The sequence below is a fragment of the Orcinus orca genome, chromosome 9, assembly GCF_937001465.1.
Source record: "Orcinus orca chromosome 9, mOrcOrc1.1, whole genome shotgun sequence".
Lineage (NCBI taxonomy): Eukaryota > Metazoa > Chordata > Mammalia > Artiodactyla > Delphinidae > Orcinus > Orcinus orca.
Window position 1 is genome coordinate 6,474,753 of NC_064567.1, and position 23,570 is coordinate 6,498,322.

General features: G+C 55.3%; 1 protein-coding gene across 1 annotated transcript; it reads right to left on the reverse strand.

The window, feature by feature from the left end:
- Nucleotides 1-145: 145 nt before the first annotated feature.
- ZNF775 (zinc finger protein 775) lies at nt 146-22,096 on the reverse strand. The gene is made up of 3 exons (XM_033412684.2): nt 22,002-22,096; nt 11,943-12,023; nt 146-4,503 (listed from the first exon to the last, which is right to left on the reverse strand). Exons 2-3 carry the CDS (start codon nt 11,974-11,976, stop codon nt 2,984-2,986), a joined length of 1,554 nt encoding a protein of 517 aa, XP_033268575.2. The 5' UTR covers nt 11,977-12,023; nt 22,002-22,096; the 3' UTR covers nt 146-2,983.
- Nucleotides 22,097-23,570: the final 1,474 nt, after the last annotated feature.

Here is a 23,570-nt window from a genome sequence, read left to right on the forward strand (position 1 = left end):
GCCTTTGGGAGGCAACTAAGAATTAGCTTTAAATGAAGTCGTGAGAGTGAGGTCCACCTGGTGAGATTAGTGTCTAAGAAGAGGGAGAGAGAGACCAGGTCCTTTCTCTCTCTTTTACTTCTCCCCCACTCCTTCCCGCCCTCCCACCATGTGAAAACACCGAGAATAGGTGGTCATCTGCAAGCCAGGAACCGAGCCCTCACCAGGAGAAGACTCTGCCAGCACCCTGATCTTGGACTGCCAGCCTCCCGGACCGTGAGAAATGCACGTCTGTCATTAAAGCTCCCAGCCTGTGGTGGTGCTATGCTGGCCCGAGCCGACTAAGACAATGGCTTATTCATCACGGCATCCCTGAGGTCTGACACCGTGCCTGGCACACTGGAGGCTTGTTTAGTAAATCATTGCTGTGCCACCGTGCCATCCCAACCTGGTCGATGGGACGCGCACCTCGGTAATTCTTCACCCTGATGGACTTGGCCTTGTCCCCATTGTGACCCAAAGCACCCACTTTTGAAGAGGTAGGTCCCCTGGGGTCAGTGAACAGGCATCATTCTCATGACTTTGGTGGGAGAGGGGAGCTGCGATCAGACCTCATCGACCCCGAGTCTTACCAGTGCAGCTGTTTGATTGGTGGGAGAGGGGAGCTGCAATCAGACCTCATCGACCCCGAGTCTTACCAGTGCAGCTGTTTGATTGGTGGGAGAGGGGAGCTGCGATCAGACCTCATCGACCCCGAGTCTTACCAGTGCAGCTGTCTGATTGATCTGATCACTAAACACAGGTCATTTGTGAACGATAACACATCCTATTGTATGGAAACTCCTGCTCAACTGATCTCTTCAGTATCTGCCTGCCCTGCCGCTCAGGAACGTGGTTTAACAGGCCTCTAATGCAGACATGGTACCTCTGGGATGCTTCCTGGAGGAGCAGGGCTTGCTTGAGTTGGCCTCAGAATTTCAGGAAGCAAATACCCCATCATTACAGTGGGTTTTGATGAGATCCCAAGCGTTTTGCTTCCCTGAGCAGGGCCGGCAGGAGAGGGGCAGGGTTTTGCAGGGAGACAAGGCAGCACCTAGGGCTGGGTCAGAGCGTGCTTAGGAAGACCCTTCTGATTTGGCCCCCGGCTGGTCCTCAGACCTGAACTCCCAGATGGGCACACCTCACCCATTCGTGAGGTTTCACACAGCAGGGTTTGTGATCAAAGGCCTGGACCACGAATCAGTGGCCCTGGCTGAACATTAACCATCACCAGAATTGTGTTACCCAGGTAAGCTGGATCACCTCCATGTCTTTTTTTTTTTTTTTTTTGTGGTACTCGGGCCCCTCACTGTTGTGGCCTCTCCCGTTGCGGAGCACAGGCTCCGGACGCGCAGGCTCAGCGGCCATGGCTCACGGGCCCAGCTGCTCTGCGGCACGTGGGATCTTCCCGGACCGGGGCACGAACCCGTGTCCCCTGCATCGGCAGGCGGACTCCCAACCACTGCGCCACCAGGGCAGCCTTCCATATGTCTTTCTGTGATGCTACAACACTTCAGGCTCCTGCCAGATGAAAGGGATTAAACAAAACCTGAGAAGAGGGGTGAACGGAAGCCAGGGTGACCGCACAGCTCCTGGAGAAGATAACACTTCTCTGAATTCAAGGGAGAACCAGGCGGGCCCCTGCTGGTCCTCCCTGGAGGCAGGAAGGCACAGTTTCTCCTCCTACAGAATCACCCTAGGGTTCCCCTTTTTCCTCCCACTTCCCAGCTATCCAACCCTGGTACCCCGATACCCACGCCCTCTGCAATCCCCTCCCCTCCTGTGGGAAGACATGGTCCAAGGCTACAGCCAGGCTGGAGCCCCCGGCTCTTCTGCTAGCACTAGGGCCCCAGCCGACCCTGCTTTTGGAAGGGTATGAGGGGTGACTTTTGAGGGGCTAGAGGTCAAGGGGGGTATGTGGGAAGTGATCAAATTGTCTTGGAGAGGGAACAGGGAAGAGAATACTGCCCTCCACCCCCAGCAAGAACTGGCCATGGGGACTGGCTGTGCTCATGGCCAAAGCTCCCTGCCCTCGTCCTGGGGCAAATGGATCCCTCCAAGCACACAAGGACCCAGAGAACAGGAAGGGCGGCTTAGAAAGGAGACCACATGAGACAGTCAATCCTTCATTTCTCTCTTCTGCAACACCGGCGTTGATAGGGATCCCGGGCAGTGCCCACCGAGTCAGGGCAGCACATTTGCTGCTCTCCTGCTGCAGGTCCCTCCCCAAGGTACCAAACCCCAGCTGAGACCACCCCCGCCCCCCAGTCCCAGCCCCTGACCATCTCACACACACACACACACACACACACACACACACACACACACACCAGTCCTAGGGTCAAGCCGGCCACCACAGCACCGTGGGCAGCGGGGCACTTGGTGTTGAGGACCATCAAACCATTCCCTCCTTCCAAAAACATGTCGTGAGTAGCCATTAAGTGCTCAGCACTGGCCTCGCACGGGCATAGGCGTGCCCCTCCCCAGCCCCAGCTCCCATCTGGGTATCACTCAGTCTGTTGAGACTCCCCCACAGGGACGCCCCTGGGCTATCTGGCAGCTGAGCGCAGCTGGCTGGTGCCACAGCTGACCAGTCCAGACCTGCGCCATCTCACCCCGGGAGCCTCGCCCAGGGCCGTCGACAGCCCCCGCACTCAATGCCCGAGGGCTGCCGTCCCACCTCCAAGGAAGGACACAGACGGGCCTCAACCATCACAGACACATCCAGGCTCCAGGGTGAGGATGTCTGATCTTACCTCCTCCCTCAGCCCTTCCCGGGACTTTTCCCGGCCCCCGTTTTGGGATGCTTGTGGAATTCTGTTCTCAGGTCTGAGAGCCTTGAAGAAAGCACCTTTTGATAGGGTCTTACCCCCTGGGGTTCTAAAAGCCACCATTCCTGGTCATTCCCCACACGCACCACGCAAGCATCCCATCCCGCCCATGGGTCTGCTTGGGTCCAGGCCCCCTAGAGCGCCGCGCCCTTGGCGCTGGGGGTGGGCGCCAGGGCGCCCCGGTGAACGCGCTGGTGCTTGAGCAGGTGCTGCTTCTGGCTGAAGCCGCGGCCGCAGGAGGCACACAGGTAGGGCCGCTCGCCCGTGTGGTTGCGCCGGTGGCGCGTCAGGTTGGGCTTCTGGCTGAAGCGGCGCCCGCACTCGGGGCACGGGTAGGGCCGCTCGCCCGTGTGGATGCGCTGGTGGATGGTGAGCGCCGACCACCACGAGAAGCTCTTGCCGCACTCGTTGCAGATGAACTGGTGCGGCTCGCCCGGCCCACCCGCCCGCGCCCGGCCCCACGACACGTCCCCGGGCCCCCGGGCCGGCGAGGGGCCGTGCGACGGCGGCGGCAACAGGCCGGGGGCGCCCTGGGCGGGCGGCTCGGCGGCGGCGGCGTGGGCCTGCTGGTGGGCCCGCAGCGCGGCGCGGCTGGGGCGGGGCGCGGCCGGGGCGCCGGGCAGGTGCGTGCGCTGGTGCTTGAGCAGGTGCTGCTTCTGGCGGAAGCTGCGGCCGCAGTGCGCGCAGGGGTGCGGCCGCTCGCCCGTGTGGTTGCGCAGGTGGCGCGTCAGGTTGGGCTTCTGGCTGAAGCGGCGCCCGCACTCGGGGCACGGGTAGGGCCGCTCGCCCGTGTGGATGCGCTGGTGGATGTTCAGCGACGACCACCACGAGAAGCTCTTGCCGCACTCGTTGCAGATGAACTGGCGCGGCTCGGCGGGGACGGCGGTCCGGGCCCCGGGCTGGCGCCACCAGCTCTGGCAGAGCCCCAGCCAGGCCCACTCGGGGCGCCCCCGCCGGGGCCCCGGCCGCGGGCGACAGCCCCGGTGGGCCGTGGCGTCCCGGAGCAGCGTCTGCAGCCCAGCGCGGGTGCCCTGGCGGTCCCGGGCGTGCGCGCGCTGGTGGATGCGGAGGCCCACCTGGTGGCGGAAGCAGCGCTCGCACTCGGGGCACGGGTGGGTGGCGGGCCGGGAGTGGGTCTTCTGGTGCTTGAGCAGGTGCTGCTTCTGGCTAAAGCGCCGAGCGCACTCGGGGCAGCAGAAGGGCCGCTCGCCCGTGTGGTGCCGCTGGTGGCGCGCCAGGTTGGGCTTCTGGCTGAAGCTCTTGCCGCACTTGCCGCACGGGTACGGCTTCTCGCCGGTGTGGGTGCGCTGGTGGATCTTCAAGGTCGACCACCAGCTGAACCTCTTCCCGCAGTCCGGGCACACGAAGTGACCCTCGCCGGCAGAAAGAGCGGGGCGCAGGGGGCTGAGGGTCACCCCCGGAGCCCGGCCTGCCGGCCCGCCGTCCTGCTCGAGGGGAGGGGCCCACCTTGGACCCCCAGTCTCCTCCTGTCCCCCCCAGGCTCGAGGCTTCCCCACGGTCTGGCATGGCGGGAGGCTCCGACGCTGCTGGAAAATGTTCTCCTTATCCTTCTGGGAAAGCGCGGCCTGTGGCCCCAGCGCCTGCAGCAGCCACTCTGGCTTCTCCTGCTTGATCTTCATGACCAGCACATCTCCTGCCGGAGGCAGAGGGAGAGAGACGGCGAGAGTCATTCGGTGCTCGGTGGGGTGGAGGGAAAGGGTGGGAGGGAGGGAAGACGCGTCGGGAGGGCAGAGCTTGCCAGAAAATGGGGCGGGAGAAAAGGATGCAGAGGAAGAAGAGAGGAGGGAGGGTGGAAAGGACAATAAAGGGGAGACTGGGGTGTGCAGGAGGGCAAAGAAAAAAGACAAGGAAGAAACGATAGGTGAGCGTTGCTGTGCCAACGACCCCGCTGCCCGCCTCCTCCACCCTGAGGCCCAGGGGAGTCTTCCGACCCAGGAAGCAAGCAGAAAGTGGCCAAGTTTCAAAACATTTCCTTCTCTTCCTAAGGGGACGGATGTGCTGGACACTCGCTGGACGAGTGCACGTCCAGTCCCCCCAGGGGTGGGGAAGCCAAGCCCCGCATCACTGCCAGGCCTCTCCGGGGCAGCAGCCGTGGTGCGTGCGCACCTTACCTTCTTGGCAACCTCACCTTTCTTCAACGAAACCATGAACAAGAAAGTAGGCCAGAAAGGTCTCAGCACCCAGAATACGTGTTGCGTCGTCCTTGTACTAAACGAATCCTACGCAGCAGCAGCGCACTCTGCTGCGAACCCACCCCTTACACTGTGCTCAGGTCAGAGGCTGCTTTGCTTCTGGGCTCATGGACATAAGCCATGATGGAAAAGGTCTGCCGTAGACACTGCATCCAGACTGTCTGATTCCATTTATACGTAGGTCAAAAGCTGGCAACTAATGGACGAGTTAGAAGGGTAAGGCCCCCTGACAGAGGGCACTGTGGTTGGAAGGGGGCCTGGGGCACTTCTGGGGCTCTGGCAATGTTCTCCTTTTGGACCTGGGTGCTGGTTACATGGGCGTGTTCACTTGGGGAATTTATACAGCCCGCGACCTGTGCACTTTTCTGTGTTACACTTCAAGAAAAAGTTTATGTTCAATAAAAAATAAATGAAACAGTTGGGAACAAAGAAGAGAAACTCGAAACAACAGTTGCCAATCCACCTGCCAGCGCAGGGGACACGGGTTCGAGCCCTGGTCCGGGACGAGTCCACGCCCCCGCGGAGCAGCTAAGCCCACGCACCACAACTGCTGAGCCTGCGCTCTAGAGCCTGCGAGCCACAACTACTGAAGCCCGCGCGCCTAGAGCCCGTGCTCCTCAACAAGAGAAGCCACCACAATGAGAAGCCAGCGCACTGCAACAAAGAGTAGCCCCCGCTCGCCGCAACTAGAGAAAGCCCGCGTGCAGCAACAAGACCCAACGCAGCCGGAAAAAACAAACAAACAAAAAACGCTGCCAATATTAAAAATACAACAAAGCAAACCCTAAGGAAGTAAGAGGAAGGAATTAATAAAGACAAAAGCAGAGATGATAGGATAAAGGGAACATAAAGATAGAAAAAGGATTCTGATAAATCCCAAAATACCATGTATAGACATTACATCAATTTGAAAAATCTATATAAAATGGATGATTCTGCGAGGAAAAATAAATTAACAAAACTGACTCAAGAAAAGGTAGAAACCATGTCTATAGAAACAATTAGAAGAGACTGAAAAGAAAGCTAAAGTTCAACCTCGAAAATGGGTAACTGGCCACTGAACCGTACAAAGAGGTTCTACTAAAACTTCACGGCAAGGACTATTCCCAGCTTACATAAACTGTGACCATGACTGGGGCAGGGGGAGGGGGGAAGCTCACATGTTAACAGGACCCAGAATAAGACAAGGGTGGGGTAGCAGGAAATTATAGGTTTATCGTTCTTTGAAAGTAGATGCAAAAAACAAACAAGCAAAAACACTGGCAGAGCAAGTGTGGCGGTGTTAAGAGAACGATCTGTCATGGCTTTGCTGGGTCTTCTCCAGGAAAGTGAAGATGACTCAACACAGTTCATGCCATTAACCTTTTAAACATTAAAAACCTTATACTATCTCAATAGATGTGAAAAAGTCCCAGGATAAAATTCAACATCACCTCTGGAGGGAGAGAAGGAAAAGGGAAAGGCGGGAGGAGAAGAGAGGGAGGGGTAAAGAAAAAAGGAAGGAAGGAAGCTCTTAGCAAACTAGGAACATAAGGACATTTTCTTAGGTTGACAAAGGAGCTGTATTAGAAACGGCAGCAAATGTTATAACCGAAGGCAAAAGATTAGAAGCCTATTCAAGTTAGGAGCAGAGTGAAGAAAGAAAGATATATATAAATCTTGGAAAGGAGGAGACAACTGTCATTTGCTGATAATTATTAACCTAGAATGTGTATGAGAATCCACTGATGAAGTTTTAGAAATAAAAGTTTCAACAAAACTGCCAGATAAAAAACATTAAAATTCATAACTTTTTAAAATGGCAATAAAGTAACTGTAAGTATACCTAATATATCAGCAAAACATAAAGAAAACTATTAAACTTTACTGAAGGGATAAAATGTAAATAAAACAACAGGTATATCATATTCCTAGATAAAAGCTCTCCATACCAAAATGTTTAAATCCAGTGTAATCCTAATTAAGTAAATTATAACATTTACTATGTGTGCAAATCACCCAGAAATTCTAAAAATGAGCAAGGAAGAATTTGGCTTATGCAACATTAAAAGCTAAAATACTATCACCACACATCCATTAGAATGGCTAAAATCCAAAACACCGACAACACCAAACGCTGACAGGGATGTGCAGCAGCAGGAACTCTCATTCATTGCTGGTGGGAATGCAAAATGTTAAGGCCACTTTGGAAGACAGTTTGTCTGTTTCTTACAAAACTAAAGATACTCTTACCATACGATCCAACAAATCACTCTCCTATGTATTCACCCAAAGGAGCTGAAAACTTATGTCCACACAAAAACCTGCACACAGATGTTCACAGCAGCTTTATCGATGACAGTCAAAACGTGGAAGCATCCAAGAGATGTCCTTCATTGGGTGGATGGATAAACAGTGGTGCACCACACAGTGGAGTATTATTCAGTGATAAAGAGAAATGAGATCTCAAGCCATGAAACGACATGGAGGAAACTTAAATGCATATGACCAAGCGAAAGAAGCCAATCTGAAAAGGCTACACACTGTATGATTCCAACTGTATGACATTCTAGAAGAGGCAAAACTGTGGAGGCAGTAAAATGATCAGTGGTTGCCAGGGGTTGAAGGGCCAGGGGCAAAGGGATGAACAGGCAGAGCACAGAGGATTTCTGGGGCAGTGAAACTCCTCTGTATGAGACTGTAATGGTAGGTACAGGACATTAAGCATCTGTCCACAGAATGTACACCACAAAGAGTGAAACCTAATGCTAACTATGGACTTTATTTAATACAAATGTGTTAATAAAGGTTCATCTATTGTAAAAACTGCACCATTCTCATGCAAAATGTTAATGACAGGAGGAACTGTAGAGAAGGGTATAGGGCACTCTTCGTCCTTTCTGCACATTTTCTCTGTAAACCTAATACTGCTCTAAAAAATAAAGTCCATTTAATAAAAGTCTCGACTGATGCAGTTGTATTGACATGGCTGTTCCATAGTGAGCCAGGTGAGGTGAGGCTGTAAGTGAGAGTCCCTCCCACCACTAAAAATAAAAGCTAAAAACAATCATTAAAAGTGTAGAATAGGGCTTCCCTGGTGGCGCAGTGGTTGAGAGTCCGCCTGCCGATGCAGGGCACGCGGGTTCGTGCCCCGGTCCGGGAAGATCCCACGTGCCGCGGAGCGGCTGGGCCCGTGAGCCATGGCCGCTGAGCCTGCGCGTCCGGAGCCTGTGCTCCGCAACGGGAGAGGCCACAACAGTGAGAGGCCCGCGTACCACAAAAAAAAAAAAAAAAAAAAAAAAATCATTTCCAGATGGATTTAAGTGTTGGTTTAAAAGAAGCAAATACAGTATTAGAAGAATTAGGAGAATTTGTTTCGAATCTAGAGGTAATTGGTAATCTTCTTCAACAGGATGCAAAACATAAAAACTAAATTTAAAACCCCTGTACGACAAAGGATACTGCATATGAGCAAACTAGAAATGATCGTGTGGGGCAGCCTTTTCCAAGAGCTTTCCACAGAGTGAAAACATTTTACATCCAAGCTGTCTGATACATGTGGCCTCTAGCCACAGGTGGTTACAGAGCACTTGGAATGTGGCTAGCACTACCGAGGAACTGAACTTACTTTTTTTAATTTAAATCTAAATTTAAATTTAAATAACCGTATGTGCCTATTGGCCACCTACAGGACAGCACACGTCTATCCCGAGTATATAAAGGACTAATAATATCCAGAGTATATAGAGGACTCCTATAGATACGACGGAAAGAGGTGCACCCTCCCTAGTAACCAGCGAAGTGCAAAATAACAGTGTAGCATCTTTTCATCCACCACAGCAGCAAATGTTGAAGAGGTCGATAATATCCCGACTTCACAATACACATGGAAATTACATAGGAGGATAAGTACAACATGGATATGCTGGGGGCCTAAACGAATTCAGACTCTTTGAGGACGACTTGACAGTGCTTATTAAAATTATAAATGTGTACAATCTTGCACCTCTTCCACCCAGCAATTTCACTCTAGGTGTTTATCCTAAGAAATACATATGAGTCCAAAGAGGAACGCCTAAGTGTATCCACTGAAGTGCTATCTGTAATTAGGAAAAAGGGGGGAACAACCTAATTACCCATCAATAATAGTCTAATAAAATTTTCACTCCCGTCATAATGTGGAATACTACGCAGCGACTGAAAAGAGCTATATATGCTCATGTGAAAAGATTTCGAAAACATTTTAAGAGAAAAAAAGAAAACTGAAAATCAGTATCAGTCGTCTGATCCAACTTATGGAAAATAAAACCATACCTGTGTACATACACACGCCCGATCCAGGGCGGTTCACACCAAACGCAAGATGGTGGCCACCCTGCAGGTGATATGGACCACGGCAGGACTAGATGGAGAAGTCAAAGGGGACTGACACTTTATATGTGTTATTTGAATATTCTCATAAAAATTCAAACATTATAATTTTTAAGTCTTTAAAATATCTTAGGAAATAAAGAGAAAACCTCCCCTCTAATCTGGTGGCCTTTAGTCTTGAGGCCAAAGAGCTCTGCTCCACTCCACAGACTCACTGGCCACGTGGGGGCAAAGAAACCGATGTGGTGCCCGTGGGGGCAGAGGTGGCAGGGTGGGAGGGTCACAGAAAGCACCTGCAAGGGGCCAGCTTTCCACCTGGCGAGACGACGCTGTGAGGCCTCCCCAGATGCTCGGTTGTGAGAGGTCATTTTATCAGGAGGAATAATTTGAAAATGAAAGTAGTGATTTAAATTGGGTACGGCAGGAATCGAAAACCCATGTGTAATGAGCTTCACTGATTCAAAGAATGTTTCCTTAGATGCACTGAACTGTTGGCCAGCGGAAGTATTTAACAGGGCTAGCTGTCCAAATTGGTGGTCATGTACTGAATCCAAAACATACTCCAGTCAGAGGGCCACCACTGTCCCCAAGCGACAGGGCACCCACTAGTGCCCCAGAGCCCCACAAAAGCCACTGCCTTCCCCTGATCAAACCTGGCCTTGATATCCATCACAGTGGCTGGGTTGCATGAGGAGGCCCTGAAGCCCAGGGGCGGCGCGAGTAGACCTGTGACGTGTGTTGCTGGGACTTCAGTCGTCACGGGCACCTTCCCGTAGGCATCAGGCACTGACACAGAGGAAAACAGGCTTGTGCCTGCCTGTCCCAAAGGTTCTGGTCCTCAGTCAGCATAAAAAGCTCTAAATGGTTCAGATAAAATAAAAAGGTGCTGAAAGGAGAGCTATTGCTTAATGGGTGGTTTCTGACATTATGGGAAAATCTGAGAAATGGATGGTGGTGATGGCGGTGCCACAACGTGAATGTGCTTCAGGCCACTGAACCGTACCCTTAAAAACGGCTAAAATGGTAAATTTCATGTTATGTATAATATATTTCACCACAATTTAAAAAAACATATAAAATAAATACAAAGTAAAAGGTACCTGAAAGAGGTAAGCTCCCAATTATCTGAAAACTCTGGCTTTCCAGAAGAGTCATTCCTTCAGCCTGGCCAGCAGGCGTGGCAGCCTGTGGAGGCTGAGCTCACAGGGGCCCCCAGGCCCCAGTGGCTCCAGGGTCCAGGCCGGTGCTTTTCTACCTCTTCCCGAAGCTGCAGCTGCGGTACGAGGCAGAGAAGGCCCTGGTGGAGCCCATCTCTCACGTCTGCATTAGGATCTCCCTTATGAGTTTACGTGGGCAAAAGGGTCCTTCAGCTGAAATGTTTGGAACCGTCTGCCCTAGATTTTCCTGTAATTACTGTAATGTCAGCCACACACACACACACACACACACACACACACACACACACACACACACACACCTCGAGGGCTCTCAGTGTTCAAAGCGACAGCCTGGGGCAGGGGTTGGGGGGGACTGGGAAGTGGGGTGGCTGAACTCACTGCCCAGAACAGTGTGGTGTCCATATATCATACTGCCTCCTTTGAGCTGGTGTTTTGTTTCTTTTTTATCCAATTGCCTGATTTTTGCCTCATTTAGGCCCACTGCAGGGATTGTCCTGGGAGGGCGGGGGCTCTGGGGTCCATAGGGCAACTCCCCTGGAAGGGGTGGGAGGTAAAGGAGCCTGGTCACTGTGCTGAGCGAGGGGCAGAGTTCCCAGGCCTGGGCTGGTCCCCTCTCCCGGGGCCAGAGCCACCGTGCAGCCCAGCTACACCCAGAACAGGGCCTGCCACAGAGGCTGAGAGCGGGTCTCAGACCAGGGGCTGCTCCATCCCAGAAGCGGGAAGCAGGTGGCTGGGGAGGGGTCTCCACAGGGTACTTCCCACTCTCAGCGGCACCTGCCCCCTGCCCGGCAGACACCAGGACTAACTGCTGTGTTTCCTCACCACCGGCTCCAAGTGCATCAGCTGACACAGACCATGAACTGTGTGACCCCGGGAAGCTTAATGGACTGAACTGGAGACACCCTCCTGACCAACCACCAGCAGGGCTTGTTGCAACCACGTGTCCTCCCCAGAGCGCTGGCTTTCGGCGTGTGATCAGCGCCAACACCAAGCACTCCCTGATCTAGTGCTTGACAAACACCTGATCTTCCCCCGGCAGATATCTGCACGGGGTGTGTGTGTGTGTGTGTGTGTGTGTGAGTGTGTGTCCGTGTGTATGTGTGTCCGTGTGTGTGTGTGTGTGTGTGTGTCCGTGTGTGTGTGTGTCCCTGCCTGGCAAGCACAGGCTGGGCTTTGTCAGTTCTTAGCCCCCTAGTCTGTGTTGGCTCCATCCTTGGACGTGACCTCAGTGTCCTGGTCCCACCGTGTGGCTCTACAGGCCACCAGCAACTCCTGCTCAGCTACAGAGAGACGGGGAAGACAGGGCTGGGGAGGGGGCCGTGGTGGGCTCCCACCCGCCCCTCTTCTCTTACCTGTGCTGCTGTCGCCAGCCAGGCCACTCTCCATCCCCGGAGGCCCCTCGGCATCAGCACGGCGGCTCCCTGCCCGGCCGTCTGTGGGTGAGATGGGAGCAAGGGAAAGAGAGTTGGCCTGTGGGACAAGGACGAATGCCACTCACAGGAAGCAGTCCCTCTTTTTCAAAAGGTTTTCTATGACCTCTGTCGAAATGAGCAGGATTTTTTTTTTAAAGCACATATACCTGCTAGGCAGGTAAAATGTGTATAATTCCCATTTTATGAAGAATAAACTGAGGCCAGAGAGGGCTGCTGACATGCCCCAAGTCACAGAGGTGGCCGAACGGCAGAGCTGGGCAAGGTCCCTGGGCTTCTAACTCCCAGACCAGAGCCTCATGCCCACACTCTCATCACCTGCGGGGTGGGGTGTGAAGGATGCCACAAGAGAGAACCAGGAAACTCAAATAAGTTTAGAGACACCCCCTACCCTGCAACGTGGTCACGAGGACACCCTGGAGGGAAGAACCGTCCCTCCAAAATCGCCAACCACCCCATCTCTCAAAGCCCCCGTCCAGGTTCCCCCGCAAACCCTTCTGGGGCCTCACAGCCACCCCCCACCCCCCACCCCCGGGCAAGAACACACGTGGCCAACCTGGGTCCTAGGGACCTGATTCCTCATCCACCAATCTGGGGCTCATCTTTTTTTACTCTTCAGTCTTTTTTTTTTTTTTTTTTTTTTTTGCAGTATGCGGGCCTCTCACTGTTGCGGCCCCTCCCGTTGCGGAGCACAGGCTCTGGACGCACAGGCTCAGCGGCCATGGCTCACGGGCCCAGCCGCTCTGCGGCATGTGGGATCTTCCTGGACCGGGGCACGAACCCGCGTCCCCTGCATCAGCAGGCGGACTCTCAACCACTGCGCCACCAGGGGAGCCCCCTCTTCAGTCTTTTGAACATCTCCCGACTGGCTCATTTGGTGCCTGGAACGTGATTGGGACGGGTCCTGCTGCTCTGACCCCTTGGCGTGGCCCCTGCCCCTTCCAGGCCCCAGCCTAAACGTCACCTCCTCTGAGTGGCCTTCCCTGGCAGCCCCGTGTAAAGTCACAACCCTAGCCCCACCTCCCATTCCTCCCTGACACTTTTCGCCACCGGACAGGATATTTACTTCTCTGCTCATTCCCCGACAGGAATCGAGGACAGGACTTCCCGGGCTCACTGCCGAGTGCCAGGGTCCGGGCCAGAGCCCACACGTGGAGGGCACCAAACAGCCGTGTGTGGCACGAACATGCTGCTGGTTACGTGCGCTCAGGGATGTGGCCGCTGCACGTGGTGCTGTGGGCGGCCCCCCCCCCAAGGTCGGGGATCTCGTTTCCTACGCCTGCACCCCCGGACCCCCTGCACTCCCAAACAGGCCCCAGCCTCTGCCCCACAAGACGGGAGGCTGGGCTCACGCTGCAGGACCAGGAACCTCTCCTCGGCCACCGCTCGGGCTCGGGGAAGCCAGCCTCCCCTTGCTCCACACCTTGGGCCCCGGAGAGCCTCCCAGAAACCCCATTCTAAGGGTCTCCCCGCTTCCTTCTCCCAGGTCCCCTTCCAGCGGCTACTCCGGGGACAGGGACCCAGGCTGGAGATGTGGACCCTGCCCGGAGAGGTGGGGGGCAGGGGTGTCAGGGAGATACAAATCTGAGAAATAGAAAACTCACCCTCCCTGGTGCAGAAAGGGAAAGAGAACCCTCCCCTTTCTTTCAGAGTATTTTCTTTAGAAAACTTCTAATTGGAAGTTCTTTCTCTGCCCCTTTGAGGTGCATGTAAATCTTTTTAAAGCTCACTAAGCCTCTTGCCGGCTTTACAACCCAGGACTGCCTTTCTCGAGGACCTGGGAGCCATCTCTCCGAAATGCAAACATCAAGGGAACAGCGGCCAGTGTCCCCTGCCCGTGGGAGGTGGGAGCCTAACTCTCCAGCAGCACCGGGCTCGGGGCTGCAAACCTCCTCCGTCACCAGGATACAACAAGTGGATGTTTCCTTTGCATAAAGGCAATTAGCTATCACGGGTGGCCTCCCAATTCCAGGCGAATTTAGGGTGAACTCTGTGTGACAAACGGTCAAGTCCTCTTACCCAAGGACTTTCCCTGGAGAACACGTGTGCAGTGGGGTCGCCCCTGCTGGACTGTGTAACAGGTGAGATTTCTGTCTACAGTCTCTTACCAAATTGCCTGTGATGTGCACCACATTCCAGTCTAATGCTTATTCAGTTAAAAACTTGTTTTCTTTCTCTCCTACTTTTGCGGGGAGTTTTTCTGAGTTGGCAGGAGATTTGGTTTTTAATTCTATTTCCCCAAAAGGGGTCTGTTACGCGCTCCTGCTGTGGGTTACTATAGACACTGAAACCTGCCTGTGGTGCAGAGAAAAGGGGGCCACAAATGAGGGCAGGAGAAGGCCCCCCCTTGGGGCCCCTGATGGGTGCCAATGCTCCTGCCTTAGCACCACATTTTCCTTCCGGGTCACTCTGCATCCCAGGCCGTGGGGTAGCCTCTCACCAACTGGAGATTTAATGTCTGCCTAAGGAGACTCAGAGGACTGGCGGACAAAGAGGCCGCTTTGATATGGGGAACCTCAGACGGGGGGTGGAGGCTCGGGCCACAACTCAGGGCAAGGACAGCGGGTGGGACTTGGGCTCATTCACAAACCCCCTACACAACACAACTGAGGCCCCTTGAGCCAAATCAAATCAGTCCTACTCGATCCGTTCTGTCTTAAGAGGTACTACGGACTCAAAATCGCCTCGGGTGGCAGAAGGGCTTCAATTCTTGGTGACCAGTTCACAGGGAGTCTCTGAGCTGCACCAGAGCTCATGGTCCGAGAAAGAACAGACGTGGAAATGGAAAGAAAGGACCCTCGTGGGCCCGAGGGGAAGAAGGAAGAAAGGAGAGGGCAGGGGACAGGAACAGGGGGCAGGGGCTATGTCTTGGGGGCCCATCTCCACCTGTGTGCTCAGGTGGGATGTGTCTGGAAAACAGGCCAACAGGTGTCCTCAGACAAACCCCGAGACAAGCCGAACGGCAGAAGGTCCCTGCGTGTGGCAGCGTCTTTCCAGGCCGACCAGGCCCCCGCACACCCCACCCTGATGCACCGCACTGCACACCTCTTCTCGCCCCACCAGACACATCACTCAGCTGACTGGAGAGAGAGAGGCCCAGGGACACGGCGAGCAGGCCGCCCAGCAGAAGACCCTGGCCAGAAAACAGGAGGCAACGGGGGCCGATCCCCATCCACCAGTGCCCACACCGAGTCCCTAAGGGCCACCTGGTCTATCACCCAGCTCCCCGACCCCAATCTCTGATGACCTTTGCCCTCCCTGCCCAGCAGGTCCCCTGGAGGGTGGGACACACGCAGGGGGTGGGTCTCAGGACAGGGCCCCAGTCACCTCCTCCTTCCCAGCCCCTGGCTCTGGGTCAGGCCGCAGTTGGGATGAGAGCCCCTTGACGGGGAGGCTTTGCGGGACAGCTGCCGTGACAACTGCCGCGTCACACAAGGCGGGACTGTGGCCTGGGGCAGGTGCTGAGGTCTGGGGGCAGGGAAGGTAACAAAGGGGCTTCGATCTTAGCAGAAATCTGGGGGGAAGGCAGACAGCAGCTGGGGGTGCACAAAGGCCACGGGCCGGGAGAGGCGGTGCAGGGACACGTCTCCAGATCTCAGGGCCCTGGACCTTTTCCACCAGCCAAGTACACCTCTCTTCACAGACTCAGGCCCCACGTGGGGAGGAAGGAGATGACGCCTCGTGTGTCTTCTGTCACCAGTGGAGTGGGGATCGGCCACGTGCCCTCCACCAGTAGCTCAGGCTTTGAGGGATGCATCTCCCCAACTCCAGCCGAAGGCCCAGCTCACAGGCCCTGCTCAGCTAGGAGCCCCACCCAGGGCGACACCATGTGCCACTGTCCACCCATGCGCACAGTCCCTCCCCACAGGAAACCGCGCACAGGAGGCAGTCTTCCCAAGGTACGCTGCGCACCAAGCTGACCGCCCTCACACCAGTAGCTCAAGTCCCCCGGGGAGCAGCCCAGGCCAGTGTTTGGAAGAGGATGGGCGAGGGACCGCAGGCTCCAACTAGCCCTCACCCTGAGGGTGTGCTCTCGGAGTCCTCCGGGGGGATGGAGACTGTCTGTCCTTCCCTCATTCACTGAGAGGGCGGGGGCTTCCCTGGTCACCTCGGTATTGACCTGGCTCTGGAAAGAAAAGGGGGTGACGAGCCAAGCCTCGGTAGGGACAGGGAGACCAACTGTGTACCGGGCACTCAGGAAGCTCCGCCCACTTCGTCCTAAGGAGGCACAGCTCTGAGACGTTAAGCGGTTTGCTCAAGGTCACACAGCCAGTAAGTGCTGGAGCCAGGACCGGTGAACTGGGGTGGGCCTGCCCCACCCAGAGGCCCTGCTCCTGGACCATGCTGCCTCCAAGAGAAGGTGCAGAGTGTCCCAAACCTTAAGCCACCAGGGCCTCATTTTCAGGAGGCTGGCCTCTAGACCCACATGTTGGTTATTTAAGTGTGTATAAATTAAGTTTAAGATTCAGTTTCTCATCTACACTGGCCACGCTTCAAGTGTTCAACAGTCACACGTGGCTAGAGCCACCGTAACATCCAGCAGAAAAGAAGACTTCCAGGTTCACGAAGTTCTGCTGGGCAACACTGCACTAGACATAAAGCTCCAGGATGGCGGCGGCCCTGCCTGCCGGGGCCTGGGACGCAGAAGGCGCTCAGTTTATACTGGGTGAATGAATAAATGAATGAACGAATGAAAGAAATGGGAAGACGGGGCCCCTCTGGCCCCAGTGCTTCATCACCAACAACAAATACCTCAGGACAGGTTAATGATGTCCCCGGCCTGGGAAATGGATCTCAGTTAATATCAGTGGATGTTTCATTTAAAATATACAATCATAGGTGGTTGCCAAGGGGGAGGGGGTTGGGGGAGGGATGGAGTGGGAGATCAGGGTTAGCAGATGTCAGCTTTTATATATAAACGGATAAACAACAAGGTCCTACTGTAGAGCACAAGGAACTATAGTCAATATCCTGTGATAAACCATAATGGAAAAGAATATATAAAAAAAGACGGCTGCCCTGGTGGCGCAGTGGTTGAGAGTCCGCCTGCTGATGCAGGGGACACGGGTTCGTGCACTGGTCCGGGAAGATCCCACATGCCGCGGAGCGGCTGGGCCCATGAGCCATGGCCGCTGAGCCTGTGCTCCGCAACGGAAGAGGCCACAACAGTGAGAGGCCCGCGTACCACAAAAAAAAAAAAAAAAGAATGTATACATGTATAACTGAATCACTTTGTTGTACAGCAGAAATTAACACAACATTGTGAATCAACTATACTTCAATAAAGAATATTGATAAAATACAGTCATAGGCATACGCGAAGAAACTGATCTAAACACTAAATGCACACAAACATATCCAGAGACAATCATATCTAACATCCAAGGCGGCTAAGTACACAAACGTTCAAAGATACAAAAATACAGAAATACTCATACACATGAGAATACCTGCAAAATTGCATATGCAAAGTACAGAGAGGTTGAAATATTAAAACATCCACCCATACACCTACAGATCCAGAGACACAAGTGTGCCCACGTGAACCGCACGAGCACAAATCACTCCCCTTTCACACTGGAGAAAACAGCAATGGACGCCCTGCTGACACAAGTAACCTCACAATCCATGACCATCCCTCCAGGTCCACTGCTCCGAGGAACGGAACTCAGGGGATGATGCAACCACCGGGAGAGGGAGCGACAGCGGGTGATGGGGAACAGTCACCTGCTGGGGTACCGGTGGGGTAGGCTGAGGGGAGGGGGGCGGCGTGAGGCAGCAGTGCTGCAGCTGGAGGGGAGAAGCTGGAAGGGCACAGAAAGCCCTAGAAAGAGGACAGGGCTCTGCCCGGCCGGCCAGTGCAGCCCCAGCCCCAAGGCCACGCTGCAGGGGTCTGGCCAGGAGGCGGCGGCAGGCGGCTCCCCTCTCCCCTGGGAACCTGAGCCCAGACTCCTCGGCCGAGTCTGCCCCTCGCAGTGCACTCGCATTGGCTGCCCCTCTCCTCAGGCCCACGCACGCCTGGACCCAGGATCAGGAGCCCTGAGTTCTAGCCCACCTGTCCTCTAGGCCTAGGTTCCCAATGGCGAAGGTGACTGAAAACGCCTGCTGCGGGGGCTTGCTGTGAGCATCAGGTTGGGGTACACACTAGACTTTCGAAATGGTCTTCTCTCTCTTTCTCGCGGCCTGAGAGCAACCCACACCCGAAGGTTCTGAGCCCTCTCTCCGAGCGCCCCATGGCCAGCCCACCCTTCCTAAACCGTTACCCTTCAAGCTGCTTCAGAATCTCTGGAGGCCCCCCACGCCCACACAGGAACCCCAAACTCTGCTCAGCAACGGGAGCCCGCCTCGCAGAGGAACCGGGCGTGGACAGCTTTCACCGTCAAGGCTACCTGCGGAGCTGTGCTGACAGAGCAGCTCCAGGTACCGCCTCTCCCGGGAGATGGAGACTGGGTGGGGAGACGGCCTCCTCCAGGCCAGGCTGTGGGCCAGGGGTAAGGAGAGCAGGGCCGGGTCTGGGCCCTGAGCGCCAGGCAGGGGGCTGGACTAAAGAGAGCCGTGGACGCTCTGCCGGCTCAGCTCAGGCGATCCCCGCGGCCTCACACCCCGACTCTGTTGCGGAGAGGAGCTGGTGTAGCCTTTGTCTCCCAGGACTGACTGCACAGCCCCCAGGCCCTCTCCCAAAGCCAGTCCTACGCAGGCCACTCCCGCGCGAGGCTGGTCCCTGGGCTCTGGCCCATCTCTGGATAATCAGCGCTCTCTCCAGGCGTCGGTCCCCCACCCCTACACCCACTTTACCTTCCTCTCCTCCAGCGTTTCTGACCGAGGAGGAAATGCAAACCATCCCCAACAAGTGGCTTTAAAATGGTATTGGAAAGGCAGGGCAACTGCTGTTCCCACCTTCTATGGCCCAGTGCCCGAGGACAGACAGGCAGGCCGAGGTCCTAGCCCAGACCAGGTGAGCGTCACCTCCACCCACCACCTAGAAGCCTGCCTCCCCCCCACATCCCAGCATAAGGCATGCCCGGCATCCTTCTACAACTCCCAGAACAATCCCCGAGCCCCTCCAGGGCCCCCACCCCATCCTTCTCTCCCATCAGCCTCCCTGCTCCTCCCTCATTCCTCTCCGACTTCCCAGATCTACTCACCACCGGATCAGGTGTCCCCATGCACCCTCACTGTTACCTCTTCTAAGCCCTCGCCCGTCCTCCCCCTTCTCCCCATCCCCCCTTCCTACTCCAGCATCTGCAGACCTCAGCCTTCCACGCACCGTGGGGTCCTCAGTCCCAGGAGAGGGGACAGCGGTGGGGAGGAAGAGGGCGGGGCAGGCCATCGTCCCACAGAAAGACCACACGTAGCGGAAGGAGCCCAGGACAGGGAGGCCAGAGACCTTGGGACCGGGTTTGCTTCTGGTTAGTCACGTGACCCCGGGCCAGCCACTTTCCTTCCCTAGGCCTCAGTTTCCCCATCTGCAAATGGAAATAATGCTTGGTCCTCTGTACAGAACTGTTATATCAAGCAGTGGGAGGGAAACGTTGCAAAAGGACTCGAAAATGTTCACAAAGGTGCAAGATGAATTCTTTTTAGGTCACTGCATTGCCATCACCCCCTCCCCACTACCCAGTTGTCAGAACTGATAGGAAGAGCCCAATTCAGTGACTTCAGTTTGCTTCCGCCAGCATTCCCTGGGAACCAGGTCCAGGGCCGGCCAGGGCAGCCAGGGCAGCTGCCTTAACCCATCATGCCTGCCCACCTCCCAGAGGTCCCGGATTCAACCCCTTGCCAGTCCCCAAGGCACCTCCTTCCAGGACCCCTGCCCCACCTGCCCTGCCCAACATGCACACCTTTGCTGGGACTGTCACTCCCCCACCTCCCCGCTCCCAGGCCTGTCCCCCACCCATGGCATCCCCATCCCCAGTCTTTGCTCACCTGTCTCCCTTTAGAGGATAGAACGTCACCCACATTCTTCTGCCCCAAATCTAAGACTCAGGAGCCCGCCAGGGCCTGGGGACCCCCATTACCTGATCGAAGGCAAGGGATGAAACCAACTGCTAACAACACTTTGGACAATTGTCACATTTTGATTTATCAACGCTTTTTCACCCTTGCTGCGTTCAAAGGAGCCTGGCAAGGATAAGGAGTGTTTCCCCCTTTTTGCATGAGGAAAGCAAGGCCCAGAGGGGACATTCCCTGCCTCAGAGAAAGTTAGAACTCAGGTCTCCTGCCCACCTGGCCCACCCTCCCTTGCAGGCCACCCCCATCCTAGGAAACCTTAGACTCCTCAGCTTAACCCTCACCAGGGGAGCAGGTGCCTGGACCAGCTCTGCACTTGGCCCTGGGCATCCTTTGCCCCTCCCGGCGGGACTCACGAGGCCTCTCAAAACTGCCACCACCTTTCACTACCGCAGAGCACAGCCCCCACAATCCACAGGTCACTAAATCATACCAGCGCTGTTTTAATACCTCCAGCGTCTGCCACCGCTGCTGCCTTAGTTCAGGCCTCAGCACTGCTCACCTGGAGACTGCACTGCTATCATACCTCATCTTGCCCCTCCAATCCATCCACCACCCAGACTCAAAGCAATTTTCCTAAAATTACAATTTAGACATGTTACTACTTTGCTTAAAACACTTCAGTGGGTCCCCAGCACTTTCAGGTACTGCTAAAAATTTCTTGGCAAGACCATTTAAAATCTGGCCTCTGCTCACCTCTCACTGTACCACCAACCTACCCCCATTGTCCCCAGATGCAACCCCCTGACCTTGCCGTGTCTAGGGACACCTGTGATCAGTCTTGGAATACCCTTGCCCAACTCTTCTCTGCCCAGCCCAGAGCCACGATCACTTTCACCAGGAAGCCTTTGTGGATACACCAGGCTCAGTTAGGGGCCCTTCTCTGTTTAACCTGTGCACTCACCCAACCCAGTACCATCTACATAGTATCATAATAATTTGTCTCCACAAGAAGACTGTAAGCATCTTAACACAGGGAGTGTTTCTCTCTCCCCAACATCCAGCACAAGGTCCAGCATACTGTAAACCATTCATAAAAATTTTCACAAAGGAACATTTAGATGAAAGAAACTTAAGTCCAAAACAGATTAGAAGCATAGAGTCATGGAACCTTAGCATTGAAAGGAGACTAATACCCTCTAATATTCTCATTTTACAGATAAACACCTGGACCCAAAATGCACACCTAATAGTGGAGCCTGGACATAGCCGGCCTCGAATCGGGGCTCTGACCACACCCCACCCCAGGTCTGGTGGACCAAGACACACACCAGGCTCCATCCTCCCAAAGGGCTGGAGGGGACGGCATCTCTATACCCTCCACCTTCACGAGGGAAGAAACCCCCAGCGCCTACCCCCAGCCCCACTGAGATCTTGGCTCCTATGCCTGTCTTCCTAGGATGGAGGTTTCGGGGAGACCCCTACACACACTCCTCCAATTTCTGTGGTGCTTCCCTCTCATTGTTCTCGCCCCCGATCCTCAGGCCCACTCATTTAATCATTTATTAAGCACCTACTATGTGTCACTCTGCGGCGAGCACTGGGGTTCCCGCCCTGCAGGAACTCGATCTTTGGGGTAGGCTGACACCGCTCCCGAATATCGGGACAGGCTCTGGCAGAGCGCGCCCGGAGGAGCCGGGGGGCAGTCCCCGCGCTCACCTCCGCGCCTCTCCCGCGCTCACCTCCGCGCCTCTCCCGCTCTCACGCCCCGCTCCAGCTCTGACCCGGCCTGAAGCCCCTTCCCACGCACGACCCGGGCCCCTTTCCCCGTGAGCTGTGCGGGGGTAAAGTTCGGGGCTGAGAACGCGGGGGGCTCGGGGGATCCCGAGGCCGCCTCCAGCCCGAGTCTGGGTGGAAACAGCGCGGGAGGAGCGGGGCCGGACGCTGGCCCCGCGGCACGGTCCGTCCCTCCGCACGCCCCTCCCCGCCCGGATTCAGAGGGACTCGGAGGGAGGGGACGGGAATAAATACCTTTGACTTTGTGGCTAAGGTTAACGGGAACTGCCACCCCGGGGCGACTTAGGCACTGAGCTCCCCGGCCCCGCCAGTCCCGGGGCAGGCGGGGCGGGAACGCGCCCCTGATTGGCTGGCGGGCCTGGCCGTCCCCGGGGCCGCCCCGCCACCTAATTGGCTGCTCCTCTCAGATGACCAGCTCAGCCCTATCGGAGAAGTCTGCGGGGCGGCTCCTTTGTTCTCCGGAGCCAATGGCCTGCGTGGGCGGGCTGACCTCGCCTCCCGAGGGGCCAGTCGCGGCCCCACCAGGCATTAAAGCGTCGGCCCTGGGGCGCTGGGCCCGGTCTCCCAGGGGAGGAGGGGCGGGGGCAAGTCCGGAGAGCTGGTGACCCGACGGCGCGGCAGCACCCTCTCCTTCTCTCCGTGGAGCTCTCCCTCCCCATCCAGGCCGCGCAGACGCGCGCTCTGAAACCGATCCAGTCGCTCGGCAACTCTCGGTCCGACGCCTGCGACGCGCCCGCACCGCCCTTGGTGCCGGGATCCGGGGGAACAAGACGCACGAACCCCGATCCGACGATCACAGTCGAGTGTGCATGTGACATGGTTGTGGCACTTGGCACTACGGCACACCAGGTGTTAGAGTGAGATGTGCGAGTCTCGTGCGACGGGAGAGAAATCGCCCTCCGCACTCACGCGGCCCTAGGCACGTCGTAGCCGCGTGATAAATGAACCTGGGGTCTCCAGGAGAGACTTAGACATCATTAAGTCCAACCCCTCCCTTTTTGTTGAGGAAAGAGCGACCAACGTTCCTAGGTCGAGTGTTACTGCTGATTTAGAGGCGGGGTCCAGATGGCCAAGGAGAGTTTTCTGTTCCCAGAGACCGTCAGGAAAGAGAATTTTCACATCTACTCACCCAGATCGGAAGGAAATGCTCCTTTATGTCAATAAAATTCCTCACACTGCTACCTCAAAGGGGGCCGGCCAGCCAGGGCAACTCCCACTGGCAGATTCTCTCCGGAGCTGCCCAGAAACCGCCTTTGGGACAGGAGGTTGATATCAAGAGAAGCTGGCCTCACTCTGAGAGTTGCTACAAACCTTACTGTTAAGCCTATGGACCTTATTCTAATGGGTCAGCAGCTGCCTACTAGGCGTTTGCCATGGGCCCAGCTGCCGTTAAGCCTCATAACACAACAGAAACGGGGGACCCAATTCTATCAGTTTTGCCACAATCTTCTTGTGCAGTTTTTACGAAAGATACTTTCTGTCCCTGGACTTTGACTTATTCATCTGTAAGAGTTAATAATTTTCTAGTTACAGTCGGCCTTCCGTATCCACAGGTTCCACGTCTGTGATTTCAATCAACAGCAGACTGAAAATATTCAGGGGGGAAAAAAAACTCCAGAAAGTTCCAAAAAAGCAAAATTTGAATTTTCCCAGGCACAGGGAACTATGTATATAGCATTTACACTGTATTAAGTATTGTAAGTAATCTAGAGGTGATTTAAAGTATACAAGAGGACATGAGTGTGTAGGTTATATGCAAATACAATGCCATTTTATATATAAGGGACTCCAGAATCCAAAGAT

Bases quoted from the DNA above. Each gene is read 5' to 3' on its own strand.
- ZNF775 (XM_033412684.2), bottom strand. From the start codon at position 11,976: ATGGAGAGTGGCCTGGCTGGCGACAGCAGCACAG. The intron at 4,504-11,942 runs GTAAGAGAAGAG...TGCCTCCGGCAG, and splicing joins GGCTGGCGACAGCAGCACAG to GAGATGTGCTGGTCATGAAG.